Source organism: Colletotrichum orchidophilum (genome assembly GCF_001831195.1).
Source record: "Colletotrichum orchidophilum strain IMI 309357 chromosome Unknown Scaffold_67.1, whole genome shotgun sequence".
NCBI classification, from domain to species: domain Eukaryota; kingdom Fungi; phylum Ascomycota; class Sordariomycetes; order Glomerellales; family Glomerellaceae; genus Colletotrichum; species Colletotrichum orchidophilum.
Genome location: NW_019173023.1, coordinates 112,947 through 138,916, shown reverse-complemented (window position 1 = coordinate 138,916; position 25,970 = coordinate 112,947). Strand labels below are relative to the sequence as shown.

The window sequence follows — 25,970 nt, the reverse complement described above, 5'->3', positions numbered from 1 at the left end:
TCTTCTGACTTTTTGTATTCTATTCCAATGTATGAGACGGCCGCCCCTCCTTAGCAGCTGATCGTTGCTCTTCTAGGGGGGAGGGGGAGCGCATGTCAGCCATCCGTCGCCAAGTTACATCAACATCAATATCAACTTCAACTCCCGCACCCCCGGTCACACCCTCTCTGACATCAGCCCAGCGCAGCATTCGCTACTATACCCAGGTAAGCTTATCTATCGTGACATTGCATTTCAGCCCTTTTCCAACCGGGATAAGAACGGCATGATGGATCCCCCCCTTGAGATGAAGGGGGGGAAAGATGGGAGTGAGCTCCGTCAGAGTCCTGGGGTCATTGGTTTCCAGTAGCCATGGTCATATCCATCTGTACATTACAATGACCTTGTTACCTTCTTCGGGCCCAGGGGCCATGCGGGCTCCGGTCCGCAAAGCCGATAGATAGGCTATCATGAATGAGAGTTGCTCGATGGCCATTCTTCGGACGACGTGCAGGTGAGTTGAACTATGGGACTAGTGCAGAGTAAGGAAACTTCGTTGTAATAAGAAGATGGGAGTACTCCGTAGGGAAATGCTCGCAGGGATGAAGGCGTGACCTCGCCACCACAAGGGGTCCCAGGATCCGGGGTCCGAAGTTGGGATGAGAGAACGCGGACGAGCCAACGTTCATCCGAATCGAGCCGTCTCCTCATTCGCAGAGACCATTCTTCACGACTCGGACCTGGGACCGGCAGCCGTTGTGCTAGCGTCTGGCGAGGTTCCAGACCATTACTTCTAGGTGCGGAGATGTTGCCCCGAAAATGGTCGAGTGTTGGACTCTGTCAACATGGTGGCAGGGTTAGAATTACAAGTCATGCAGTCCGGGGGGAGTATTGTCATCTTGTCTAATAGAAAATGCATTTCATCAAGTTCCCTAGGTAATCAAAGCCAAACCCCGACGCGCCACATCTCCCCAGCTTGAATCAAGTAGCACCCTTTCCTTTCCCATTGTATCTAATTTTTCTCCTGTATTAAAGTCGCGCTCGTTCGCTTTGGCCCATTGCCTTGCCGCGCCTCTCAATCGTCGAGGCCTCTCTTGACGTCCTTTGCCTTCAGGCCGGTGATTGGCTTCTCCGGCGTGTGGTGAAGGGGCCTGCCGGAGAGCATGTTGACCACGTCGCCCATGTGCGACCAGTGAACGTTCTTGGGCCGACGGTTCTTCCAGTCCGTCTCGTGGTCCTCGAGATCCCATATGGGCGTGAATTTGACGCTGGCACCCTTGATACCAATGACGGAGGCGCTCATCGGGTCCCTCTTGCACCTGTTATGCGACTTTGGCCGGAACTCCTCGAGGTGCTGCATGCACTTGATCGCCAGTCTGACGGCGCGACACCTGTCCATGGGCGAGGGAACACCACCTTGCTGAACGTGTCCGGGAATGCTGTCACGAGATTCGAATCGGCCGCGCGCCTCCTTGCGAATGATGTCCGCAATGAGCTTGGCGTTGAATACATCGTCGGCCTTCTCGTTGATGAGGATCAAGCGTCCAGACGACGACTGGCCCTTGTCCTTGGAGAAGATCTCCCGAAGATGACGAACGTCTGCGGCTAGCATCTCGAGGTCCATACCCTCCTCTGGTGTGTAGACAGCGCTCGCGCCGACGCTGAGGCCGGCGAGGGTCGCGATATAACCAGACTTGCCACCCTGCGTCTCGACGACAAACACACGACGGCGCGTGGCGGAAGCCGACTGCTTGATCTTGTCACAGTACTGCACAAGCTCGTTCAAGCAGGTATCAGAGCCGAGCGAGTAATCTGATCCAGGAACGTTGTTGGAGATCGTAGCCGGCAAAAGTACCATGGGGATGCACAGGGAGGGGTAGAGCTCTCTGGCCTTGCGCAGTTGCGAAACGGCGTGGTAAGCCTCGAAGCCACCAATGAGAAACAAACCATCAAACTCATACTTCTCAATCAGGTTGGCGATGAGCTCCATGCCTGACTCTGAGGGAAGTTCTCGGTTGGTACCGATTTCTGACCCTCCCTTGCTGGCCCAGCTGTCCACCTCAAGCCAGTCAAAAGGTCGCACGGCACCGACGGGCTTATCGCCATGATGTCTAGCGAATCCGGCAAAGCCATTGTGGATAGCGACAGGCTCGTGGCCGCGCGAAAGACAGTACGCAACACCCGCTCGCACAGCAGCGTTCATACCACCGGCAGGGGCGCCAACGTTGATGAAGCCAATCTTCATTCTCTGCGAGTCGTCAGTTTTCCATTCTTTTATCGTGACTGAATCTGATGTGACAAACCTCCTTTTCGGGCAAATGGTGATCATCCACTCTGACGTTTGTGGTCATCATGTAAGAGCTGAACATCTCTGCGAACTCAGTGTCGCGGAGAGCCATTGCCTTTTCAAATTGCTTCTCGTCAACCGCCTTTGCAACCTCTTTGGTATCCTTGACAGCCTGCATCAGTGGTTTGCGGCAGATTTGGTTTTCGTTGATGGCGATGAAGCAGGTCTCGGTTTCAGGAGTAGCCTCCAGGACGGCCTTGACGGCCTCAACACCTTGTAAGGTAGCCAGCATTCTGTCGTATGCAACGGCAGTACCACCACGTTGAACGTGACCGAGTGTTGTGATGCGGGTGTCCAGGGCGAGTCCGTTCTTGTCCGCGAGCAGGTCCTTGACCATGGTAGATGTGATCTTCTTGCCGTTGCTGTCGTTGGCGCCCTCGGCGATAATGACAATGGTCTTGCGCTTTCCAAAGCTTCGGTGCTACAGCATGTCAGCTTCGTCTTGGCTACTGCTTCCGCCGGGTTTTCCGGTCTTACCCTCTTCACAATATCACACATTTCTTGCTCCCAATTTTCCTCCCTAGGCTTCTCAGGGATGAAGATAAAGTCGGCGCCTGTCGCAACACCGGCCATGAGAGCCAGCCAACCGCAATGCCGACCCATGACCTCGATAACGAAAGCTCTCGAGTGGGACGAGGCCGTGGCTTCGATATAGTCGACCATTTCGCAAATACGCTCAAGGGCAGAGTAACATCCAATGGTGGCATCGGTGCCGGACATGTCATTGTCAATGGATCCAACCAGACCGACGATGTTGAGGTGTCTGTAGGGATCAATCTGCTCCTTCTTGAGCTGGCCGGAGGAGACGAGCTCCTCAATCAGAGAAGGCCACTCGGCGCGGAACTTGTCAGCGCCAGTCAGGGAACCGTCACCACCGCAGATGATCAGGGCGTCGATTCCGTTGAGAATCATGTTCTTGGCAGCAGTCAACCGGCCGGGTCGTTCATAAAAGGCCATGCAGCGGCGGGTTCCAATCAGCGTACCACCTTGCCCCAGGTAGTTGCGAACATCTCCCCACTCTGCCTTTTTGATCTGATCCCCGCCTACTACCAAGCCTTCGTATCCGTCGTAGATGCAGTATGGTTCGCATCCCATGTGAAGGGCGGTTCGGACGACGGCGCGGACTACACCGTTCATGCCTGGGGAGTCACCTCCCGAGGTCATGATGGCAATCTTCTTCTTCGCAGCATTGGGAGCCATGGCTGCGGCGGACAGTGGTGGTGGTGGTAGTGTTCGTAGGTTGTCGGGACTTCGGGGTCAGTGGGGGAAGGATGGAGGCGGAGGGGCCGTATACAGGGCTTGAAGGCCAGTCGGTCGAGGTTTGGCGTAGAGGGGATGTTCTATGGAGTTGGAGATAATATGTTCAAGGGATGATGGTACGAGTCAACCGGTCGTGCGCGAAATCTGGGAGGGAGTAGGTATGTAAGGTAGAGAAGACGGGGAGGGAGGGAGAGAGAGAGAAACAGATCATGAAGTTCCAGGCAGGACGATGCAGGCGCCAAGTGCTTGGAAGAAGCTGTGTGGTGGTTGGAGCTTGGACGTGGAACAAGAATAGGTCGAGGGGGGAAGCTGCGAGACACACTTGACCGGGCTTGGGGCTCGGGAGGGCGAGGGGGGACACCGCAGAAAAAAGGCCGTCTGGTGTGCCAGATAATTATAGCGTGGGACACGCTTTGCACTAAGGTACGCAGAGGAGACAGGTTGAATGGCGGGGACCAAGTCATCGGAGCCACTTTGGAGCACCCGAACCTCGAAAAAATAGCAGAAAAATTACATGCGGAATGGGAGGGGTGGGTTAACCTCGCTGGATGGACCTCAGCTCACCAGACCTCCCTCACCCGACCCCTCCATCCCCCCAACAGCGAGCGAGCCAGCACAGTGACGTTGAGTGCCCAGCTCTTATCAGATCCTTATCTAGGCGCGGGGGAGCTTCGGCCAAGCCCACAGCAGCACACCAAAGCCGCAGAGACCGCACAGCTTCGTCACAGGAGCAGGGCCCGGTGTCACAGCAAGCCTATGGGAAACCGTTCACGTTGCTGAATCAGGAACGATGCAACGGCCTTACTGGCCAGCCCGGTTACAGTGGACTGACTTTCCGCTCGTCGTTTTTCTTCAGCTCAGCTGAGGGAGTCGATCCGCGACGGGTTGCAGAAGCTTCTCCAACCGCAACCGCCTGCATTTGATGCTGTCCTTCTGTCAGTCTGGGGAACTTGGAATGGCTGGTTTAATCGCTCAATTGCTGCGACAGTAGCAGTGTGTCAAGCCATTTCGCGCCACACCCACTGGTGAGGGAAATACTAGGAATATTGAGAGTCGACTGACTGGTGAGTGGTGACTAGGTGGTCTCCGTCGTGTTTTTTTTTTCTCGCTCTTACTCCGGTCTCCGGTGAGGGGTTTAAACCACACAGCAAGGTTCCGTCGGCCTCTTCCAGCGTCCCATCTCGGGCTTATTCTGGGCTCCTTGCACCCAAATCCACCCCGGCTGCCAGGTCCAGACTTGCAAGTTACACCAACCTCAGAAAGCCCCTCCGTCGAGCTCCATTGCGGGGCTGGCCGACGGCCGGTGCAAGGAGGGCTTCGCATTGTCAGGCAATCAATCCATGAGGTGGATGCTGGTGTGTTTGCACGCCGTTAATTTGCCAATGTATGGCGCTCACAGATTGACATTCACGCCTGAAACTCTTTACATGCATCTGTTAAACAACAATTCAACGAAACAGTTTCTGAGCACGATCGCATGCCATCTCCAACTTCCAAGACACTGCCAGCCCATCTCTTAAATGCTTGTCTACCTGAGAAGAGCACGGCACGCTGGTTCACCTGGACCATTCGCGTAGGTATTCGTAGCTGGTTCTGAACTACAACCGTCACTTAGTCCACAAGCCAGTGACTCGCCCACGGTGGAGGGCCGGCCTCCTCGCAGGGATGCAAGGATATCCCCCCGAAGTCCGGGCGACGGCGACAACGGTTCGGTCCTGAATCTTTCAGATCAACAATGTCAACTCATAAGTCGTCCGACATCTCTACCTATTCAGAGTGGTGCAACTAGATATCACGATATAATCAAGCCGAACACTCGATATATCTCGGCCTGACTTTTCAGCGGTTCCGCCGAACTATCATTTCCTGTATCGCGACTAACGTCACCGCTGGAGAGTGTGGTGAGATGATCATTTCTTCGAGTCTCAGGCAGTCAGGAATCACGCAAGACTACGTCCACCTCATTCCGTGCTTACCATCCATGAACTTCGCGAGCTGGATGCCATTATTGCCTTCCATTCACGAGCGGTGTGGGGTTGCCGACTTAGACAACACCCACATCGGATCATGGGCGTCGTCATGCTTGTCGACTCAGAATTGTCAGTCGCCAAACCGAGTCGACAACGAACGCACGCAGTTGCAGATCATACTTGGGGCTAGAGTCAAAGACGTAGCTTCTCATTCTGATAGGGAGTTCTGAATATACTTTCCAGACCAGCTCAAACACGCCGAGACTACCGAACCATGGTTACATGGAATCACAGAGGCGACTTGCTTCCGATCTTCCCGCCGTCGATCTGTCCAAGACATACGTAGTAACTGCTCCGCCATGAACTCCCGGAGTCCCGGGGGTCCGGTCAATCTTCCAAACTACGTGATGGCATTCGGGCTCGTCCTTACTGCCCGCGGAGCAATGGCCATGTCGTTGCTCTGCCAGTTTTGAAGTTTTGACGCATCCATACGAGTTGAACCAGAAGCTATAAGCCAGTAAGAATAGGTGCCGAATAATGATCTCACTAATTAGAGAAATGGCTGTGGCTCACAAGAGTTGTTGCAAATGTGCTTGATTCGGTGATCCTCGGTGTGCCACCAACTTCACCGAGAATACGCACCCAATGGTTGCTCGGTGGAGCTAGGACCGGCTCGGTGGCTCCAGCCAATCCATAGCTCCTGCTCTCATGCAACCAACCACCAGCCTCGCCCTGCAGCCTTACGACAATCCGTGACGCCAAGTTCTTTCCACGCCATGCAGCCGCCCTGCGCATTACGGTCTTTCTAATTTCGAGATTTCAATCCGTCGCATAATACCCCGAAGGATCAGCACGCGACTCCGCGATCAACCCATTGCCCGCCATGGCGTCGGGCAGCTCAATGCCGTTCTCCTCCCTCCCACCCGTGCCCATGGGTGGTCGCAAACCAAAGAGTCTCGGCGAGTTCATTGCCCGCGTACAGGCGGAGCGCGGCTTTCGGAACGTCACCGAGGAAAGTCTGAAAGAGGAGGTCGAGAACAAGAAAGATGGCACCGCCGAGGTGCAGGAGGAAGACACGACCGTTGCCGAGGGAAACGACGAAGACGAAGAACCACTAGATGCGGGAGCCGCGCGGATGGAGGTCCTGAGGAATATTGAGTTGGTCCTTTCCAGGAGAACTGGTGCCCCAAGAAACGACGGCTGACTATGAGCTGCCAGTACCGCGCAGAACGCCGCACTCATGACCCTCGATTTCATCTCGCTGCTACTCTCGAAAGAAAGCCCTGCCCAAGCAGGCGTCACGCTCTCTCAACAATTGCGTGACTGGACCGGCATTGGCACCCTCGGGATCGCGAAGCGCGAAGACAACGACGAACAGAAGCAACGGGACGCCGAAAAGACAAAGGACAACCGCGACGTGTCTCTGGGTTGGGCTTTGCTCGACATTGAGAAGACAAGAGAGTCAGCCGACAAGGCGGCAACCCATCTGAGCAAGGAGGTGGAGCGGGAAGCGAAGTACTGGAACGAGGTGCTGTCGGTGCACCAGGCTGGATGGTCCATGTGCAGGCTACCGGCCGAACGACATACCCTCGGTGTCAGATTCGGATTCTCAGAAGGCAGGTCCTCGTTTACTCTTAAGCGTTGGACAAGGCTGACCACGCACAGCATCACCTGAATTCAGGAATAGCAGTCTCGCGCCATTACGACGCGGGGATGACGGCGCAGCGCTTCTCCAGCACGGCCGCGTTGGATCCGGCTGCCAACGCCTCGCCATCACCGTCAGTAGATCAGGCGAGATAAGCGGCCGTCTCGCCGTCGGGACCTCCGTTCCGGACTCGGCTTTGCTGCCAGACCGCGTCCTCGAGGCTCGGAATACCATCTTCGCACAAGAGCTCTGGCATGAGCTCCACCGCGAAGCGCATTCCCTCGCTTCGTACGGTGTCCGCGCGGACAACAACTCAATCAACTTTAAACCCAGCTCGGGACCGAGTCTGACGCTGGAGCTCGAGACCCTCGAGGACAGCGCCGCCACCGTCGGCACATCGCCCGACAACGTTCTTGCAGAAGCGACGCAGCTCGGCCTACACATCCTTCTCAGCCACGCTCACCGCCTGAACGAGCTGCAACGACTGCGGCCAACGCCCCCTACTCAGCGCCGCAACCAAACACAAAACCAGTACCACCTCCTCCGACCCATCATCGCGAAAATCCTCTATGACCGCTCCATTAAGCAAGCCACCTGTTTCGCAGGCGACCTCACCCGCGTGCTACGGCGCGGCGGCGTCCACGCTGCCTCCTTCACCCTCCACACCCCTCCCTACCCGACCGCCGACCTGAGAAACACCTCCGGCGGGGCCTCAAACCGGCCCAACGCCTCACAAGCGCTCACCAACATGCTCACATCCCCAGCAGACTTCCAGATCGAGCTGACCCTCACCCCGACATCCCGCCTCCAGATCCGCGGCCGCACATTCCTCCTGCCCCTGACAACAACACAATTCCAGCTCCAACTTCTCCCCAACGTAGCAGCACCAAGCGAACCGCCAAACGCCGAGCAGCAACCCGCGCCGCCGCCACCAAACACTCTCCAATCCTCCTACCCACCCTCCCGCGAACCGTACCCGGACTTTTCCTCTGTCCAGCTCTACATCACAAACGCTGCAGCGCACGCCCTCACAGACTACGCCGTATCCCTCATCCCCCCGCCGCCGGCTGACCCTTCTTCCTCGGAGCCCGCCGCACCCGCCGAGTGGATCAAGTCCGTCCGCGGCACCGCCATCCGCGACATCGACACGGAGACGCGCGAAATCCGCTTCGACATCCTCGGCAGCGGCGCTGAGAACCGGCCGACGCTGCAGATTGGCGCCGCCTGGCGGGCGGGGAATAAGCCCCTCCTCAAGCGCTGGTCTTGGGCGGCTGATGACGGCGAAATCGGCGTGTCGTCATCGTCCCCGCAGCCGCTCGTCAATGACATCGTCGCCGCTGTTGTCCAGTCTAGGGAGATCTAGGAGACCTAGACTGGAGATCTGGAAGACTGCCGTGAACTGTCTTGGCGTAGAGGTGCTGGCTTCAGTCTTTAAGTGCGAGCGAAGCGCCGTGCATGTTGGGGATCATCATGAGGCTCCTCTCGAGGCACTCGCGCCCATTGTGGTATTGCTGGTAGTCGCGCCAGCTCATCACATCCCGAAGCCGGAAGCCGGTGATGGCTGGGACCTAGAGCATACGTGGTGATAATCCCTCGAGCCATGAACTGCTAGTTTAGCTCGCGCTTTACATACCGCTAGTCAGGTTCTCCTACAACCGGGCTCTTTAGCTCCGACTGTCATTGTCAATAAAATTACACTCACAGCATGTAAACCTCTGGATGCTTCTCTACTCCTGTGACCACCTCGGCCGACTGGCCCATTTCGAGTAACGACCGATTTCGTTAGGTTGAACCGGGAACTATTGGCAGCAGCCGCCCGACTTCATCACACACGTCACTTTCCAACAGATCAAGACACAATTCTCAATTAGCAAATGAATTGTTGATCTCTATCGATCTAGCCACATTCGTCCATCCCATGGACGGGTTTCGTACGCCGTGAAGGCTGCCGCATCGTCCCAATCCTAGCCCTGACCCTTACCCTGAACGCCTCTGTGAAATTTGTGATGACAAAAGGAAAAAAGGGCGGTGGACATGATTAGTGGCGGACACTTGATATTCCCCGGCGACATTCCTTCCGTCGTGCGGCTGTGAAGCCCGTCTTCTTTATGCGTTTGCTTCCACCCTCTCTCGTTTCCGGTCCCTGTAGTAATGCAGATGAATGAAAAATGCAAGTCGTAAGCGATTCGTGATTGACCCCCGCCCCCATACCTTCATAAAAACATGCCTCATTCGCTTCCCAAAAACGACAAGATCTGGTACGAAAAGCTCATTGGAGAAAACGTTGCCTCACAGACCCAGATTGTCAGAAGTCGTAGTGTCGTGAACCTCCGTAGACAAGACCCTGAACTAGGTTTTGAAATCGAGCGTAGATGGGCCGAATCCTTCCTCAAAGGTTGAAAAGGAAACGCAGCTCAGTCAAGCTGAGGCCAGCTAGCTTCGCACCCTCACGCTCATCCAAGGCGGCATCCACGGTCGCTCTCTTCTTCTCCTGAAGCTGAACGATACGATCCTCAACCGTCTGTTGGGTCAAGATGCGGTGCACCTGTACAGGCTTTTGCTGGCCGATGCGATGAGCTCGATCGACAGCTTGCATCTCAATGTATGGATTCCAGAAAGGATCCATTATAATTACCTGCGAAGCCGCGACAAGATTGAGGCCAGCGTTTCCGGCGCGCAGCGACACCATCATGACTTTCATGCTCGGATCGTTCGAAAAGGTGAAAGCAGTGTCGTCACGCTGTGCCATCGTCATCTCTCCCGTGTAGCGGCAATGCTTGATGTTGAGACCTTGCTTTCTGATCGCGACCTGTAAAAGATCCAGAAGCATGGTCCACTGGGAAAAAATGATGGTCTTCTCGCCTGTTTCCTGGATCTTCTTGAGAAGGTCCACGCAAGCTCTGGTCTTGGACGAAGCAAGCCAATGGTGACTCAGGTACTTTGTATAGTCCTGCCAGGCACCGATATTCTTCTTGGCGTTCTTCCGAAGCGTTGCCAACTGGCTGCCCTTGATCTTCTTCAGTCTCTTCTTGGACTCTTTGCTTGACGGCTTCGCAGCCTTCATCTTTCCCTTCGACTTCGTCTTCTCGCTCGCTTTGGGCTTTGGCGCCGGTGACCCTGACAGCTCGTCATCCTCATCACTAATATTTGCGTAGCCTTCGGGAACCACGAAACCTTTGAGGTTGCCGTGCTTATCGACATCATCTGCGTCAGCGTCATCCTCGTCCTCATCCTCACCCTCATTGTCATCGCTGCTCCAGACGGAGCCGTCAGACTCTTCATTGTCGGAGCTTGCACTAGTAGCGTCATCCGGCATGTAGACCTTCTTGAATGCCGAAAAAGTAATGACACTCGCCGGGTTCAACGTGCCTCTGCAGACAGCGCACTTGACCTGGCTCTCGTCTTCGCCATTTCTAATGTTTTCACGCCTAGCATTATCAACGTGCTGTTTGAGACATCCAGCGCAGAGTTCGTGCCCACAAGGCAGTGGGATAGTCGGGTCGGGCATCATGTCGTAGCAGATGGGGCACTCAAAGCCTTCGTTAATGGCGTCGGCACTCTCGAGCGCACGGGACTTCTCAGTAAGCCGCTGGACAACAGCTGCAGATAGAGTCCTGACGCGACTGAGCATATCGTCGTCGACTTCAGGGACTGCATCGTCTGCTTCGAGAAGCAGATGCGGGTGACAACAAGTCTGGCGGAGGCGGAGAAGTAGCACTAATACATGAGAGTAGTGTTTGCCTAGAGTGCCCTTTCGCAGATACTTGTTGATCTGAACCTGTGACTTGGTCTCCAGATCAGTGTAAAACTTGCGCTCGTCCTCATCCAATTCTGCGTAAACCACTTCTTCGGTCTTCTCGGGAAGTTGCAGGATGGGCTTTCCATCAATTGTCGAGGTTTTTGTCCGGCGTAAAAGAGTCGCCTTGAGAAGAACTTGTAAGTTTCTCATCGCCTGGGATTGAGGGTCGCCTTTCTTCCCAAAGAGCACTCCAAAGGCGCCGCGGAACTTAGACCAGTCGTTGTATGGCTTGATCTTTAGGAATCTGTAAAGAGAGTAGAGCTCGTCGACACCGTTCATCATCGGAGTACCGGATAAGCACCAACGATAGTCGCTCTGCAAATAAGACGCCGCTTCAGCCGCCTGCGCCTTATGGTTCTTGATCTGTTGGCTTTCGTCCAGAACAACGCGGTAAAATCTTGAGTAGTCTGGATGGAACAGGGAGACAGAGTTGGCCAGGCCAGGATCGGTCTTGGTCGCCATGGGACGTCCGTTCAAGTCCTTGAGCCAGGCCAACCATTTTTTCCTATCCGAGACGAGTGTCCCATATGTGGTCAAGACGACATCGAACTTCATCAACTCTTGAGCCTTGATCTTCTGAGTACTATGGTGGATGCACACAGTCAAGGCATGAGGTGAGCCAGTCTTGAGTTTTTTCTTGATCTCATCCTCCCACTGCCGAATCAGGGACAGTGGAGCCACAATCAAAGTGGTCTACGCCAGGGTGAGTAAGTATCATAAGAGCCTGGTGAAACGCGAACTTACTTTGCATCCCGGTCTGGTTGACTTTTGTGACACCATGAGGGATAGGACAGAAATTGTCTTTCCCAGGCCCATGTCATCGGCCAAAATACCTCCCTTGTTGGTGCCCTTCTCTTGTCGCATCATCCAAGTCAACGCAACCCGTTGGTGCGCATAAAGGGGATATCTCATGGCATCAGGGGTTCCCTCTCGATCTTCCTCTGGGATATCCATGCCGGCGTGCACATTGCGTAGAAGTGCCTCGACTTCCTCTTTGGATCTACGAGGGTCATTGTTAATGTCCTCCATTATAGAAACAACGCGAGCATCCAGCGGGTTTCCATGGTTATTAGTGAGATCCATGAAGTTGAAATTGTTGGTTCTGTTGATCACATCAGACGTGCTGAGAGAAGATCTGTTGGCGGAAAGATATCCGTTACGATTGGGTATTTGGCGGTTCATCATTTGGCTAGCCGGCGTGAAACCAAAGTTCAAGTCATCATCGTCGAAATAAGAACCAGGCATTCGGGATCTGAAGTCTCCGCCAGGGGTTGAAGTCATGCTTGAAGGAGAGCTCGAGCTGGAATATCCCTGGAGGAAGCCGTTGTTCGGATTCTGTAGACCGTTGGAAAATCCAGCACCAAGGCTATCATGAGCACCTGGCGGACGTACGATCGGGGCAGGTCTGGTGCCATAAGGGTTAGCCTGAGGAAACTGGTTGCGAGCGCGTGCTAGTGAGGCAGCTCTACGGCCTCGTTCCTGTGCCTCCAGTTGCCTTGAGCGCGAAATAGATGTGTGCACATCATCATCGTCCCTGCCAAATTCATTAGTTCTGATCTCAGCAAAAACAGCGTCGTTCATCGCCCAGACCTAGGCCCAAGCCCGCGGTACAATAATCTGTACTTACCCAGTAAGGTCGATGACATCAGACACATCAGTGGTGCGCTGAGACTTGCTCCGGCCCGGGCTGGACTGGCCCAAAGAGTCAGAGGCGGTACCGAATGATCTCTTGTTGTTGAATGGATTCATACGGCCTGCCGAGCTGCCTAAATTGGGCGGCGGCGCTTGAAAGGGGTCCCAGGAGGACGAGCCGGCATGGCCGGAACCCGAGTTGGGCATGGCGTGAGGATTTCTCGAAGGCCCCTGAGAGGCACCTGCGTTCTGAGATCCGGTAGTCGCTCTGTAAGGGACGTGGGCTGGAAGAGTGTTAGTTACCCAGAGGTACTGATCAGAGTCTCGACAAATGAGATTATGAATCCAGCAGGCTAGGATGTGCTTAAATCGAAAGCATGACAGGGCATAACCGGGTAATGTATGACCAACAGTCTTGGGGTGAATGAGACGGCAATGGAAAGGATAGTGGAAGGCCGATACTCTTAAGGTGAAAGGGTCGGGTCGAGTTCCAGTTTGATAGGCAGAGATATGAGAGAAATGAGGGGTGAAGGATGAGAAGCTCGAATCATTACAAGAGCTTTGCGGGAAACAAGAAGAGGAAGGAGGTAGGGCAAGGCAAGAGCAAGAAGAGACGGGTTTGTTCTGGGAAGGCAGGAGCGGCACTGAGAGTACCTCCTGGCTTACGCCCGAAGACCTCGGAAAGCTGCAGAAGGGTGAACTCGATGTCGTCCTTACTTCTTGGCAGATTCGATCAACTGCCAGATACTGCTAGAAGCAATATGGCAGGAGATGGGGTTTTTCCAAGCCAGTAAATGCGATTATGGCATTCCCACCGACCGCCATCCTCTCTCAGCACGAGATAATGGATATGTCGGATCGTCGAAGGACATACCCTATCTCCCACATATACCCGTCATTTGAGTGTGATATGACTTATTTCTTCACTTGAAGATCCCGGGATCGGAGTCGAGACAAGTTGCAAATGCAGAGCATAGTCGTTTCGGGAAGGCAACGCAATAAGGCAGCGTAACAAGATGACCACATACCGACTCCCCAGCGGTCCCGAGCCGCCCTCATATTTGCGTCTTCTCCGAATGTAGCGTCCCTGGTCGACAGTCGCGCAGAGTTCCTAGCCGCCCGAATCCGTTGCTCCAGACGCTGCTTCTCAAGTGTCTTGTTGGCAATCGTCTTCGCAGCCGACTCGTATTCTCGTAAGGCGTTCTCGTAGTCTCGTGGGTTTCCGTCGGCGAGAGATTCAGCGATAGCTTGTCGAAAGTCTCGTTCGCCCTCGAGGTCTAAAAGTTCGCTGGCGAGAGTCCTGAGAGCCTCCTTGTCCCGGGCCTGGGTGGCAGCCGGGTCGTCGTCCATTTTTGTCTGTTGCACAAACGCCGTACGGTGGGGTGGATGCTGGGAGAGACAGTGGCGTGGCGGAGTGCTGTCTCCTCGCTCAAATGAGGCGAGCTGCAGGTGTCGAAGTCAAAAGGTGTGTGGCGCGGTGCTGCAACATCTGCTGGCTGCTGAAGAGGTTGAGGTTGTGCTGCAGCAGGCTGTCGGTTGTCGGTTGGGAGCAGAGGTGGCAGAAGTACTGTGTGTGCAGTTGTTTGGAAGAAATCAATCTCGGTCGGGAGAGTGAGTTGTGATGGAAATGGAAAGAGCGTTGCCGAAGAGACTGAAGGACGAACGAACGGTTCGGTTCCAAAGACTGGTAATAAGGGCCCAAACTCCCGCTGCCTTGTTGACCTTTGTAGGATCGCTGGACCTTTGAGTGAAAGTGGTAACAGACGAGTTCTTCGGCATCACCCAGTCGCATGGAGAAGATGGTACCGAAGAGGTAGACTTGTGCTTGCAGTAAGGTAGTGATTTGCTTATCTTATCGCAGCTTCCTCCCAAGTACTTGATGTCATGTCCGTCTCCGGGGAGAGCGCGACGCGTTAATTGGAGCGCGCATTGGACTTCGAGGCACTGTGGCAAATGCTGGCCGAAGTTACAGTGTACGAATAGGGTAGGTACGTACCTGGCTGATGCCCCACCCCCATGTGTTTGCCTTTCAGGAAAAGGTTCCATGATGCCTACCTTAGTGTTTCCAAGGGTCCTAAGGTAGCTTTGGCCCACGCATGCATATTGCACCTTTCCCATACTACCTTACCCTGACTGCGCAGAGAGCCTATCATTTTCGGTGTATCCGTCAGGCCTCAGTCTTATCGTCCTCTCCAAGGTACCCAGTCCTCACGAAAAGTAAAGGTAATATACCTTACCTTACATTGGAACGTCTTGATTCAGCGACCCAAACAAGGCAACCAATTGGCGTTGTCCAAGGTATGATTTATTTCTCCCTGTTTGAGGCGATCTTAATGGTGAGGCTCTTCAGACCTAGTTATGCTGCCTGGTTAGTTTATTCGAGGTGTACCCACACGATTCCAAATCTGTCCAGCTCAAGCACTTCAACTTTCAAGCTCACCAAATGATGTCTTGGTGACCCGGATACCCGTAGTCAGCTCCAGGCTGCAACCGAGTCTGGTCATGAGAGTTCTTCAGGTCTCACCATCGGAGTGAATCGGGAATGTGAGGCGCAGGTGGTTTTGCTCTCCGGCATGCCAACCATTATAAAGCGCTCTCGCATTGCCCACCTGCCTACTATGTATTGTCTTGCTGCGTTGTTTGCTAAGCTGAGCCTCATGCTCCCAGCCTGCATACCTACCCAAGGCACTTTGGACTCACGCCGCATTTGGCACAATTCCTGCCTGGTGGTAGGTATTACCCAGCCAGGTTCCGAGTGCCTTGTTCTTACTTCCCCTCCTCGGGCCTCAAGCCCCAAGGCAAAGTCCGAGCCTTCTGGGCCAATCGAGGCGAGCTAGCTCGCTCCCTTGGCTGAAGGACGCACAACTGCCGCTGCCCGATGACTCCTCATCGTAGAAGATAATATTACTGCTTGAAATACATGAATTACTCGACCCTTTCAAATTGTGTCATCACCATGCGCAGCATCTTTTTGTTGTTAGGAAATACTCTTCACCATCGCTCCTCTCGACAACGCCTTAGGAAGTTCAACGGAAGAGTAAAAGTTTTGTATGAATATATCCTCTAATTCACACGGTTCGAAGTTTTACGTGTCAAATGAGTGCGCAGGCACAATTCAAATATCACGCCACTTTTGGAAAGTGTGATTGAGTGACTTCTAGATATAACATGCGCCAACCCCCCCCCCCCAAACGGAAGGAAAAAGTTCATTCATAGAATGGTCGAGTGTGACTCTTCGAGCACCACGAGGTTCCCCAAATCGCTTGGTAACAGGAGGAAAGGAGAGATATAAGGACCCTTCGTAGCTTCTTTCTAGTTATTCAAACAGGAAGGAAGGAGAAGCGTTCGCCTTGTGCCTTCTCTATCCTCTGAGAAGATCGGAGGAGGCATCTTTCTAATCATTCTTTTTGACAACCACAACCAGACGGTTGTTAAAATCAGTGGTACAAGCGCTTACCTTAGCATTCGGCTCTCTATACACTTGATAGGCAAAATTGCCCTCGCTTTTTGACCAAAACCTTGTACAGAGCAGTCTATTATGAATTAAAAACGAGAAACCGGCCAAGAAGTTCTAATACGTTGGTCTATCCCTTTGGTCTTTTCCCGCAGTAACACGGTGTTTTGTCCTCTCATATCCTCCCTTCTTCCACACACTCACAATCAACCTCTAGCAGGACTGAACGTCGGGTTCTGGTCCCCCCTGTCCGTTTCGTTTCGCTCCAAAACGCCACACCTGGTATCTCAAGGAAGGTGAATCCCCCTTCACCACTTGCCTCGGCTGGCAACAACGCCAGCCAGGCCCCGAACAGACGTCTCCCCGAGGATCTCGAAGACGGAGACGTCGACTCCCCCGGCATTGCGGAAAATCTAGTTCCGAACGCCTACAGCGACAAGGGAGTCGACGCCGTACGCGCTGGGCGCCCGCGCCGCATCAATCTCCTCCGGGAGGAGGGACATGGCCTTGGCCATCAACTGCACCAGGCCAGTGCAGATGATGACCGTGGCAGCCTCCGGCCCGGAGCACACGGCAAGCATCTTCTTGACGTCAGCTTCGCCGGGGCTACCACGACCCTCCTCGGGAGAGGCGATCGGCACGTCGACGATATTCAGATACGAATAGAGCGCCGTGCGCGACCAGAAGGGATCGCCAGGGTTGTTTTGGCGTATGAGGCCACCGGTGCCGACGCCCGAGACGATTTGCGGTCTCGTACGAACACCGGAAGTGACCTCACCCGTGATGGCCCGCTCAACCATCATCAGGAAGTCCTGGTGCCGGATTCCGTAGAATCCAGCACCGCGGAGCTTGCTCAGAGTCTCCTCGTCCTCCACCAGCATCCCGGCCTGGAGGACGGGGCCGAGAGCGAGGGAGACGGCGCGCGGGAGAAACTGGGCGAGGGCATCTTGAACTGCGTTGGCCGCCGCATAGTTGGCTTGGCCCCGGTTGCCGATTATTCCAGAGGCGCTCGACAGGAAGAGGAACCAGGGGACGGCGGGACCGGATGGGCCGGGTTCGAGGCCTTGGCCGAAGACTTCCGCGAGGTTGACGGCCCCGACCGCCTTCGGTGCGAATGCGGCGTGCCAGTCGGCGAAATCCATCTTCTCAAACAGAGCGTCCTGCGGGTTTGTCAGTGTATGTCCGGGCACGGGGCCAAGGGAAGGGAGGAGAGGGGGATCCTGACCTGGATGACTGCAGCGCACTGCACAACGCCAGAGATCTTGCCCAGAGTCGGAGCGACTGTCGTGAGTGCCTGGAGATCTGTAATATCCACCGCGACTGCCGTAGCTTGAACCCCTTCCTGGCTGAGACTGTGAAGAAAGTCTAATGCGTCTCGGTTGCCGCCGGACCTTGACAGGAACACCAGCTTCTTCGCACCGTTATCGGCAAGGAGCTTCGCGATGCTCCTTCCCAAGCCTCCAAGACCGCCGGCGAGGACGTAAGTCCCGTTGGGGTCGATGACATCAGCGAGTGGCGTGGTATGCATCTCTGTGGCCACTGGCACGAGGGTCTCGCGGTCGGCTGCCATAATGACGAGCCCGTGGTACGGCCCTCTCTCAATCTGCTTGAAAGCTCCTTCGAAGTTGGACATGGGGAATCGGTGGACCGGCTGGCACTGCAGACTCGAGCTCTTGCGCAAGTAGGCGAAGACAAAGTGGTCTACCATGGTGAACAATTCCTTGACGAGGTCAGGGTCTTCCTGCATGACGATGGCGACGTCGAGACTGATGAATGTAGTGGAGGTGATGGGAAGTCGGATGGGTCTATCACTTCTGTCGGAGAGCTGAACGACGCAGCCAGCTACAGGACGTTAGCTTGGCACAAACTGAGGAAATATGCTGACTTACATGACTTGACACATTTGAAACTGACGACACTGTGTTCCTGGGTGGGGTTGTAGAGAACGTTAACCTTTCCAGATTGGCAAACATCAGCGACGAAAGACTCTCCATTTGCGTCGAGGATGTGGTCATCGGAAAGGGAGTGGGCGTGGATCAGAGTTGCACGTTGGGCTTCAGAGTCGCTTCCCAGGACCGTCGCATAAACCTCGGCGCCGATAAGGGTAGCAATACGGATCGCAGCTTGGCCGTAGGAACTTGCGCCCGCGTGGACCAGCACCTTCTTCTTTCGCGAAAGTCGACCGACAGAGCACAGTGCGTAGTACGCAGCGACGAGGGCGCTCGGCGTGTACTGACAACACTCGAAGGGCGGTGGCGCGGGCTTGACGAAGCCCTGGTCGACTCGATGAACGGTCTTGAAGGCGCCGGGAACAATGGCTACAACCTGTTCGCCGCAACGAATATCTCTGACGTTACAGCCGACCTTGCTAACGATGCCCAAAACATCAAGGCCCAGCTTTTCGTCACCAGTCCGTCCCAAGGCGGTGCGGAGATCGTTGAGATGCAACGCCGCACTGAGGGTTTGGATCTCGACTTCTTGAGGACCGAGCTTGGTTGGATGCGAGCTCTTGACGAAGTGGAAGTTGTCATTCGAAATCCCCGGCTGAGAAACTACCATTGAGTAGTTGGTTGTGCTCGATGAATGATGGAAGATGGGCTTTTGAACAACCTCGATGTGGGAGTCGTTTTCGATCATTCTGTTCAGCTCCTCCTGGGGTATCAATCTCGGGATGTACAGATCGCCTCCTTCTTCCGCGAATTCCGCCTCCACCGATCCAGCCAGAATCGAAGCAAGGACAAACCAAACGGTCTTTGGGAGGGTATGCGAAGTAAGTTGGGTAACCTCGGCCAAGTCGAGAGTCACAATCGTCTTCTGCGGATCCTCAGATAAAATCGTGCGTGCAAGCGCAATGACGGGGGCGTTCTGCGGAATGGTAGGACGTCTATTCGCGCCACGAGTGATCCACAAGAGGCTCTTGGCTGTGTTCTGCAGACGGTGGAAGCCGCGGAACTGCTCCGTCGTCCAGTCATATACGAAAGACTCACACGCTTCGAGAAGCGCGATACAGATTTTGCCAGTGGGGTCGATGCTATGCAAGAAACCAGCGCTCACTTTGAATCCTTTGTCGGACAAGAGGTCGCTGAGAGACGTTACAAAGCCATTCAAAACTGCGTCGCCTGTGTCAGGCAAGACAAGAAGGACTTCGGTTGCTGAAACAGGGTCCAAAACGTCGGCAAAGAGATGAACCTCGAAATGCTGGTCCAGCATGTCGCAGCGAACAACATCGTCCGAGTCTGGCTCAAAAGAAACCTGGAGTGACGCAAGCTCTTCGGAGAGCTGTTGGGATCCGGACAAGGAGTCCGTGGTGGTGGGGGTCATTGGAGGCGAGACCTCATTGAGCAAAAGACCATCGTGCAGCAGGAGCTGGCTTGCTTCGTTCATATCAACGCTCGAGTCTCTGGCCGCGATGATGAGGTTGTAGCGAGCGGAATGTTCCTTGACTGCTTCCCAGCTGCGGTGCTCCAAGACTTTGACGACCGACGACTCCCCGAAGATCCTCTTCGTGGTAGACAGTGCATCGACATCGGTCATAGTGTAGCGGGACAGAAGAAGCCTGTCGCCGTCTAAGAGCGTCTCCAGAACATGTCGACCTATCTGCTCATCCCCGCCACACTGGAGAACAGAAAGAGATGGGTACTTGTGGGCCATTAGCTCCAGCATGTGCGTGAAGTCTGCGTACATCGTCGTGGTGTAGTCCTCTTTCCATACGATGTTGGAGCAGAGATTGCGATGATTCGGGATGAAGCCACCATCCTCGATCGAGGGAGTCGAGAGGGCAGTCAAATGTAAGCCATCAACGACGATGGATGGCGTCCCCCAATCACTAACATCAGCTACCATAACAATGGACCCTGTTGCATCTCGCAGACCGTGTCTCTCAGCCGTAGCGAACCCAGTGAACTCGTAGCCGGCACCGTGAGGGGTATTCGCTGAGACGAAGATGCTTTCGATGGACGAAGGAACCATGGGCTTGCTGTCAATGGCGAAGAGAGTCTGGAACATGGCATCCAGAGTGGCGGGATGAATGACATGGGGGTATTCAAAGTTTGCTGGCATCTTTGACTTCGTATCGGGAATGCGAATCTTGCTGATGCAGGAGTTCTGATGAGTCGATATGGAGGTGACGTTCTGGAAGCAAGGTCCGTAGTTGAGACCGACGACATCCAGGATCTCGTATAGCTGCCGTGGAGGCATAGACGAGGTGCAAAGACTTTGGATCTTTGTGAACATGGCCTCGTTCCCGGTGGTGGGTGAAGGCAGTCCCCTAGCCTTTTGTCGAATCTTGATGCATCCGTCCGCATGCCGAATCCAAGGGCCATCTTCTTGCTTTGAGTAGATGGAAAACTCCCAAACCGGTTCGTCCTCTAATTTTGCAGTACGCTGCTTAAGGTTGAGCGAGTACTCGAGACCATAAGCCGTAGAAGGAATGATCATAGCTCTCTCGATTTTCAGGTCAGTCAAATGGAATCCCAGAATGTCCGTCATGCCATGAGAAAGCTGGCTCGCGGCTTCGAGGGCCATGGTGACCATGCCTGCCGCCGGGTAAACAATGGTCTTCTGGACTCGGTGATCCTGGATCCAAGGGTTCTCGGAGATGCGGAAGAAACCTCTCCAGCGTGGCTCGAACGTGGTGGCATCCGGGGAAGGCGATCCGATCAGATCTTGGCGACCAAAGTTCCGAAAGCGATGCTCGGTACAGGTGTGCGACTCGTGCCAAAAGGTCTTGGAATGATTCCAGGGGTAAGAGGGTAAGTCGACAAGCGTCTTGTATGTAGAATTATCAGCGCCCCTGTGAAAACACTGTTAATAGGGGGGCAAAGCGTAAATAAGAGCCTTGCTTACTTGGAAATGACCTTGGGCATGTCAACGGGGTAACCGCGAGCCCAAACCTGTCCAATTGCCTGAAGCGTTGTGACTGCTGAGTCCTTGTCGCGTTGCATGAGCGAAAAGTATGACGGTTGGCTGTCAGGACTATGCTCGGCCATGATCTCCGAGAGTGCCGATGCCAGCGTCGCATGGGGACTCAACTCGATCAAGACATCCGGCATGTTCTGAGAGTCCATCATAGCCTTGACTGCGGAAACGAATTCCACTGGCGAAACCAAGTTCTCGACCCAGTAGAACGGTCGGAGGAGATCCTGCGGAAGCACCTTTCCCCGTACGGATGAGAAGAAGGGGATTTTATCAGTGCTGTCTCTGGGTTGAATAGACTTGATGCGATCCATGTAACTTTCTTCAATCAACTTCATGTGCCTTGAGTGATAGGCAATGTCGACATCCAGTACCTTGCAAAGAACCTGACGAGACTTGAGCTCATCTCGCATGCGTAGAACATTCTCCAGGCTGCCAGAGATTGTGACCGAGTTCGGACTGTTGATGCAAGCAATCTGCAGATCGCCATGTTCCGCTCGAGCCTCAAGATACTCGTGGGCTTCGCGACAGTTCATCCTGACGGCGCACATGGCTCCCTGAAGATACGGAGCAGCGGTCTTGAGAAGCGAAGCGCTCTGGCCGCGATGGTATGCTAATGCCCAAGCTGCTTCGCTAGTGATGGCATTGCATGCGTAAGCAGCCGCAATTTCGCCTGACGAGTGACCAACGACGCTGCTGGGAGCGACATTGCATGACCGCAGCAGGTCGACGAGCGCCACCTGTATCGCTGTTGTTGACGGCTGCGAAATTTGAGGATCCTGGATGCGTGACTCTGGCTTCGGTCGCATGATCTCTCCGATAAGATTGAAATCATTATCGATCGTCTTGAGATACTGGGTAGCTGCATCAAGGCTTTGTCGGAACGCTTCGAAGCCTATGAGCTCGCGACCCATCTGAGCCCATTGAGCACCCTGGCCACAGAAGACGAAGCCGAGACTCAGCGTTGCCTCGCGACTGGATCGAATAAAGCTAGATTCGTCTCTGGCCTTCAACTTTGTGATAAGATGGGCAAAGGAGCTCGCCACAGCAAACCCTTTCCACTCCATCACCGAACGGCGACATCCTAGGGTGTATGCATAGTTATCAGCGTCTCTCTGACTAACACTTGCGAGCTGGCTGACGTGGTCGAGGTGCGTGTTTATCACGCGGGACACACCCTTGCGCTCGTTTGAAGAAAAGACAAAGATTTGGGCTGTTGAAAAGAGTTGATGGCTCTCATTGTCGTCGCAGCCTTCGTGTGACTGACTGATGTCAAGAGTAGAATTGTGGTTGGCAGAGATCCCGCGCGAAGCAAAATACGCGGCTGGCTCGTCGAGAACGGCATGCGCGTTGGTTCCACCAAAGCCGAAGCAGTTGACGCTGATTCTGCGGTTACCTTGGATGGGCCACTTGTTCAAATCTGTGGGAACCTACCAAAGTCGTCAATATTTATCGGAAGAACCACGAGCGTGTCAAATTCTTACCTTGACTTTCCAGTTCTTGAAGTCGATATTTGGATTTCCCTGCTCGAAGTTGATGTTCGGGGGTATTAGGCCCTTTTCGGTGGTGAGAACGCCTTTGATAAGCCCTGCGACCCCGGCGGCTCCCTCAAGATGGCCAATGTTTGTCTTAACAGAGCCTACAAACACTGGATTCTCGATCGACCTTCCGTCGCCCAGAGTCTCGGAGATGGCCTTGAGCTCCCGGAAGTCACCAGCCTGGGTTCCAGTCCCGTGACACTCGACGAAAGCTGTTTGGCTCATGTCTAGGTCGTGCTTGGAGTAGAGTGATCGGATGTTGGCCACCTGGGCCTCCTTGCTTGGAAGAGTGATGCCTTGTAGAACCGAATCAGAATCAGTGAGCGTCTTTCTTTGCAACGTGGAATACTTACCCGGGGTCAGGCCGTCTTGATTTACATGGGTACCACGGATGACTGCTCGAATTGTGTCATTGTCTCGGACGGCATCCGAGAGCTTCTTCAAGACAACGAAGCCGATGCCTTCCCCGCGACCGTAACCGTTGGCACGAGAGTCAAAGGCGAAACATTTTCCGTCTGGGCTGAGAAAGTTGAGTGCCGTCATTGGCATCATGGTGTTTGGTGTGAAAATGAGACCAGCACCGGCGGCGAGGGCCTTGAGAAGTCAGTCAGGCTGTGGACGCCAGTGATGTTATGGACTGAGGTAGTCATACCAGAGAACAATCGCCGGCTCGGAGAGCTTGGGCGGCGAGGTGAACTGCGACGAGACTTCCACTGCAGCCAGTATCGATTGTCATGCTGGGTCCCTTGAAGTCGTACGTGTAGGACACGCGATTAGACATGATGGCGTTTCCGGTGCCCGTAGCAGCATACTGGGGCTGCCAATCCATATCTCTGAGGCAGATCTGTTCATAATCTAGGATAAATCAGCAAGACGGGGTGCATAAATTGGCGAAAGCTTGAAGAACCTTTCACGAACGAGCCTACATAGACAGCTGTCGGACTGCCTTTGAGGTCTTCCATACGAAGTCCGGCTGTTCCAGATTAGCACGAAGTCTTTCGAGAGGCCGAGCGCCATCCTACCATTCTCAAGTGCCTCGTAGGATACCTCCAGGAGGAATCGCTGCTGAGGGTCAATGGCCTTGGCATCCTCGGCCATGATGGAGAAAAACTTTGAAAATTTAGAAGAGATGAATTTTGATAACAGAAAGGTGCTGATGGCGACTCACCGATGCATCAAAAGCTGCGACATCATCTTTGATGAAGTGAGCGCCCCGGAACGAAATCTAGATATAGCAGGTCAGCTTGAAGAAGGATCAAAATAAAGTTGATAAGATGAGGTAATGACACACACTGCCCTGACGATCACCACTTGGATGATAGTAGCCATCAATGTTGAGACGCTCTTTGGGAAATTCTGACCACGCAGATTCTTTTGCCACCAACATCTCCCATAGCTTCTCCGGCGAAGTGGCGTTGCCAGGGAATCGGCAAGCCATGCCGACGATGGCAATGTCTTCCATCCCGGCCCTCGATGAATTCGGATGAAGACGTCGTCCTCGAACGGATATCCACGGATGAGGAGGTAAGAAGAGAGATGAGGAGAGCGAGAGACGCGATGATACAAGAGCAGCTCAAGGAGACTGAAATTGGCCTCCCCTTGGTCTGAATCGATGGTTATGGAAGAAGGAAAGGGTATCAATCAACTGAGGAGAATAATCAAAAGGATGGATAGACTCGGAAGAGGTGAAGGTGAGTTAGGTAAGGTAGCTGGAAATATTTTCTGCCACAAGACACCTGAAGACAGTTTATTGAGGCGGGCCCACCTTGATTCCCAAAGGTGAAAATGACTTGAAGGTGAAGCCGAGCTGCCTTTAGTGCCAGAGGCAACCAAGACCGTCCACTTATTCCACTCATGTGCTAGAGCGGGAGCATGCGGCATGAAGCTTGGAACTTCACTTTGGCGGTCAACGTCAATCCCTTGGAACGGAGTGGCTCTTTGTATGATATAGTTGTCAGTGTGGTTGCATAGACACCAGTTCATGTCATTTTTGGCCTTTCATCGTCGAATTTCTTTAGCCAACCCTTTGTAGGTAGATACAATCAGCGTACAACATGGCAGGCATCGGGCCATAGAATCAAGATTTTGAGGAAGGCTTTGTGCTGTACAGCTCTCTTAATGCTTCTTTTCTCGGAATGTGGTTCCTCTGAAGCATAGCCCACGGATATCAACGGCTTCTTGCAATTAGACCGGCGAAAAAATCAAGAGAAGCTATGAAGACGGGAAGAGAATAGGTAGATGCTTGAAATAGAACAGGGATGGGGCGCAGCCCACTTTGGCATGCAATCAGCCCGGAAGAGCCCCAGAAACATTGCAAAGATGACAGAGACTGTGTACGTAGGAGAGCAACCACGCTCGATCATGGACGTCTCCGCTGAAGACTGGCATGGCCCATTGGCGTCATCTCCTGACCGCATGTTGCAAACAGAACTTTTGAGGAGCACCGGTCCTTCGGCTCCAGTGCAGCGGGGACAACGGGGGGTAGCACTGGTTCCTTGCCTGGATCGATATACTTTGAGCGTGTGTCCAAGTGGTTGATTATGGTTGTAGGACAACCTGTGGAAGAAATTTGGCCAGAAGATAGCTCCCGAGTCAGTGCCAACCTGTCACGATGCTGGTGCTCGGTTTGCCACGACTCCTGATTGCCAATCGTGCCTTGCTCCGGGGCTGTACAGAGAGTCGACGGTATGACCGGGGTAGAGATAATGGAGCCCGGCATAGCACAGTAAACTCGACCCGTCTCCTCGTGGTGGTGCCCAATCCCAAGGACGGCCTGGATCGCCAGTCCCGCGGTCTCGGCCCGAGTACAAAAAGAGAATTTGACAAGACTGGATAGAACTGGATCGAACGATCTGATTTCGGGCGACAAGAAGACTGGGGAGTTTTGGCAAACCACGATGGAGCAGGTTCCCGGTTGTTCCTGGTTTTTTCGTTGGGTGGGGAGATTGACTTGTCAAACAAGGTTGGTGGCATTAGCAGAAGTATAGCTCGTCAGAGGGCATTGTGCAGTGCTGTCTGCCACGGCAGTACAGACGGAACTTGTAAGGTAGGTCCCGGAGATTTGGCGCGAGCCTGAAGTCAGACTCGTATCATTGTCCGTTCCAACAAGACTCCTAGACGCCTGGCCCTCCAACGATCTCCAGGAGAACTTGACATCATCATGGAGTGTGACGCGGATTTCTGGGGGGAATGTTTCTTAAGAGGTGCCAGACCGACACTGTCGTAAGTGTGGCATGTTGTCATATGCAGGAACCCATTTAAGACATGATTGCTCTGGACGTCCCCAGCTATTGAAATTGGCATGCAGAGCGAAAAATAGAACAGTGCCAACATCAACGTTTGGATGGAGACGGAAAATATTCAGATACCATCATTCTGTCCTGTTCGCTTCAGGAAACCTAATCCGATGGTTTTATGTGGGAGACTCTGTCC

General features: G+C 53.9%; 4 protein-coding genes across 4 annotated transcripts; 1 reads left to right on the top strand and 3 right to left on the bottom strand.

Annotated features, from left to right (window-relative positions):
• Positions 1-1,054: 1,054 nt before the first annotated feature.
• Positions 1,055-3,526, bottom strand: CORC01_08079 (6-phosphofructokinase; the record flags this gene model as incomplete). Its single annotated transcript, XM_022619714.1, has 3 exons — positions 1,055-2,227; positions 2,283-2,747; positions 2,804-3,526. 3 exons carry the CDS (start codon positions 3,524-3,526, stop codon positions 1,055-1,057), a joined length of 2,361 nt encoding a protein of 786 aa, XP_022473778.1.
• A 2,913-nt stretch (positions 3,527-6,439) lies between these two features.
• On the top strand, positions 6,440-8,564 carry CORC01_08078 (RNA polymerase II mediator complex component SRB4; the record flags this gene model as incomplete). Its single annotated transcript, XM_022619713.1, has 3 exons — positions 6,440-6,714; positions 6,775-7,176; positions 7,238-8,564. The coding sequence occupies 3 exons, from the start codon at positions 6,440-6,442 to the stop codon at positions 8,562-8,564; spliced, it is 2,004 nt and encodes a 667-aa protein (XP_022473777.1).
• A 1,026-nt stretch (positions 8,565-9,590) lies between these two features.
• Positions 9,591-13,982, bottom strand: CORC01_08077 (SNF2 family domain-containing protein; the record flags this gene model as incomplete). Its single annotated transcript, XM_022619712.1, has 4 exons — positions 9,591-11,693; positions 11,745-12,534; positions 12,628-12,916; positions 13,661-13,982. 4 exons carry the CDS (start codon positions 13,980-13,982, stop codon positions 9,591-9,593), a joined length of 3,504 nt encoding a protein of 1,167 aa, XP_022473776.1.
• Positions 13,983-16,499: 2,517 nt separating this feature from the next.
• Positions 16,500-24,000, bottom strand: CORC01_08076 (beta-ketoacyl synthase domain-containing protein; the record flags this gene model as incomplete). Its single annotated transcript, XM_022619711.1, has 11 exons — positions 16,500-17,246; positions 17,312-17,928; positions 17,976-20,878; positions 20,932-22,430; positions 22,485-22,834; positions 22,892-23,132; positions 23,191-23,393; positions 23,446-23,511; positions 23,561-23,648; positions 23,707-23,763; positions 23,830-24,000. 11 exons carry the CDS (start codon positions 23,998-24,000, stop codon positions 16,500-16,502), a joined length of 6,942 nt encoding a protein of 2,313 aa, XP_022473775.1.
• Between the last annotated feature and the right edge of the window lie 1,970 nt (positions 24,001-25,970).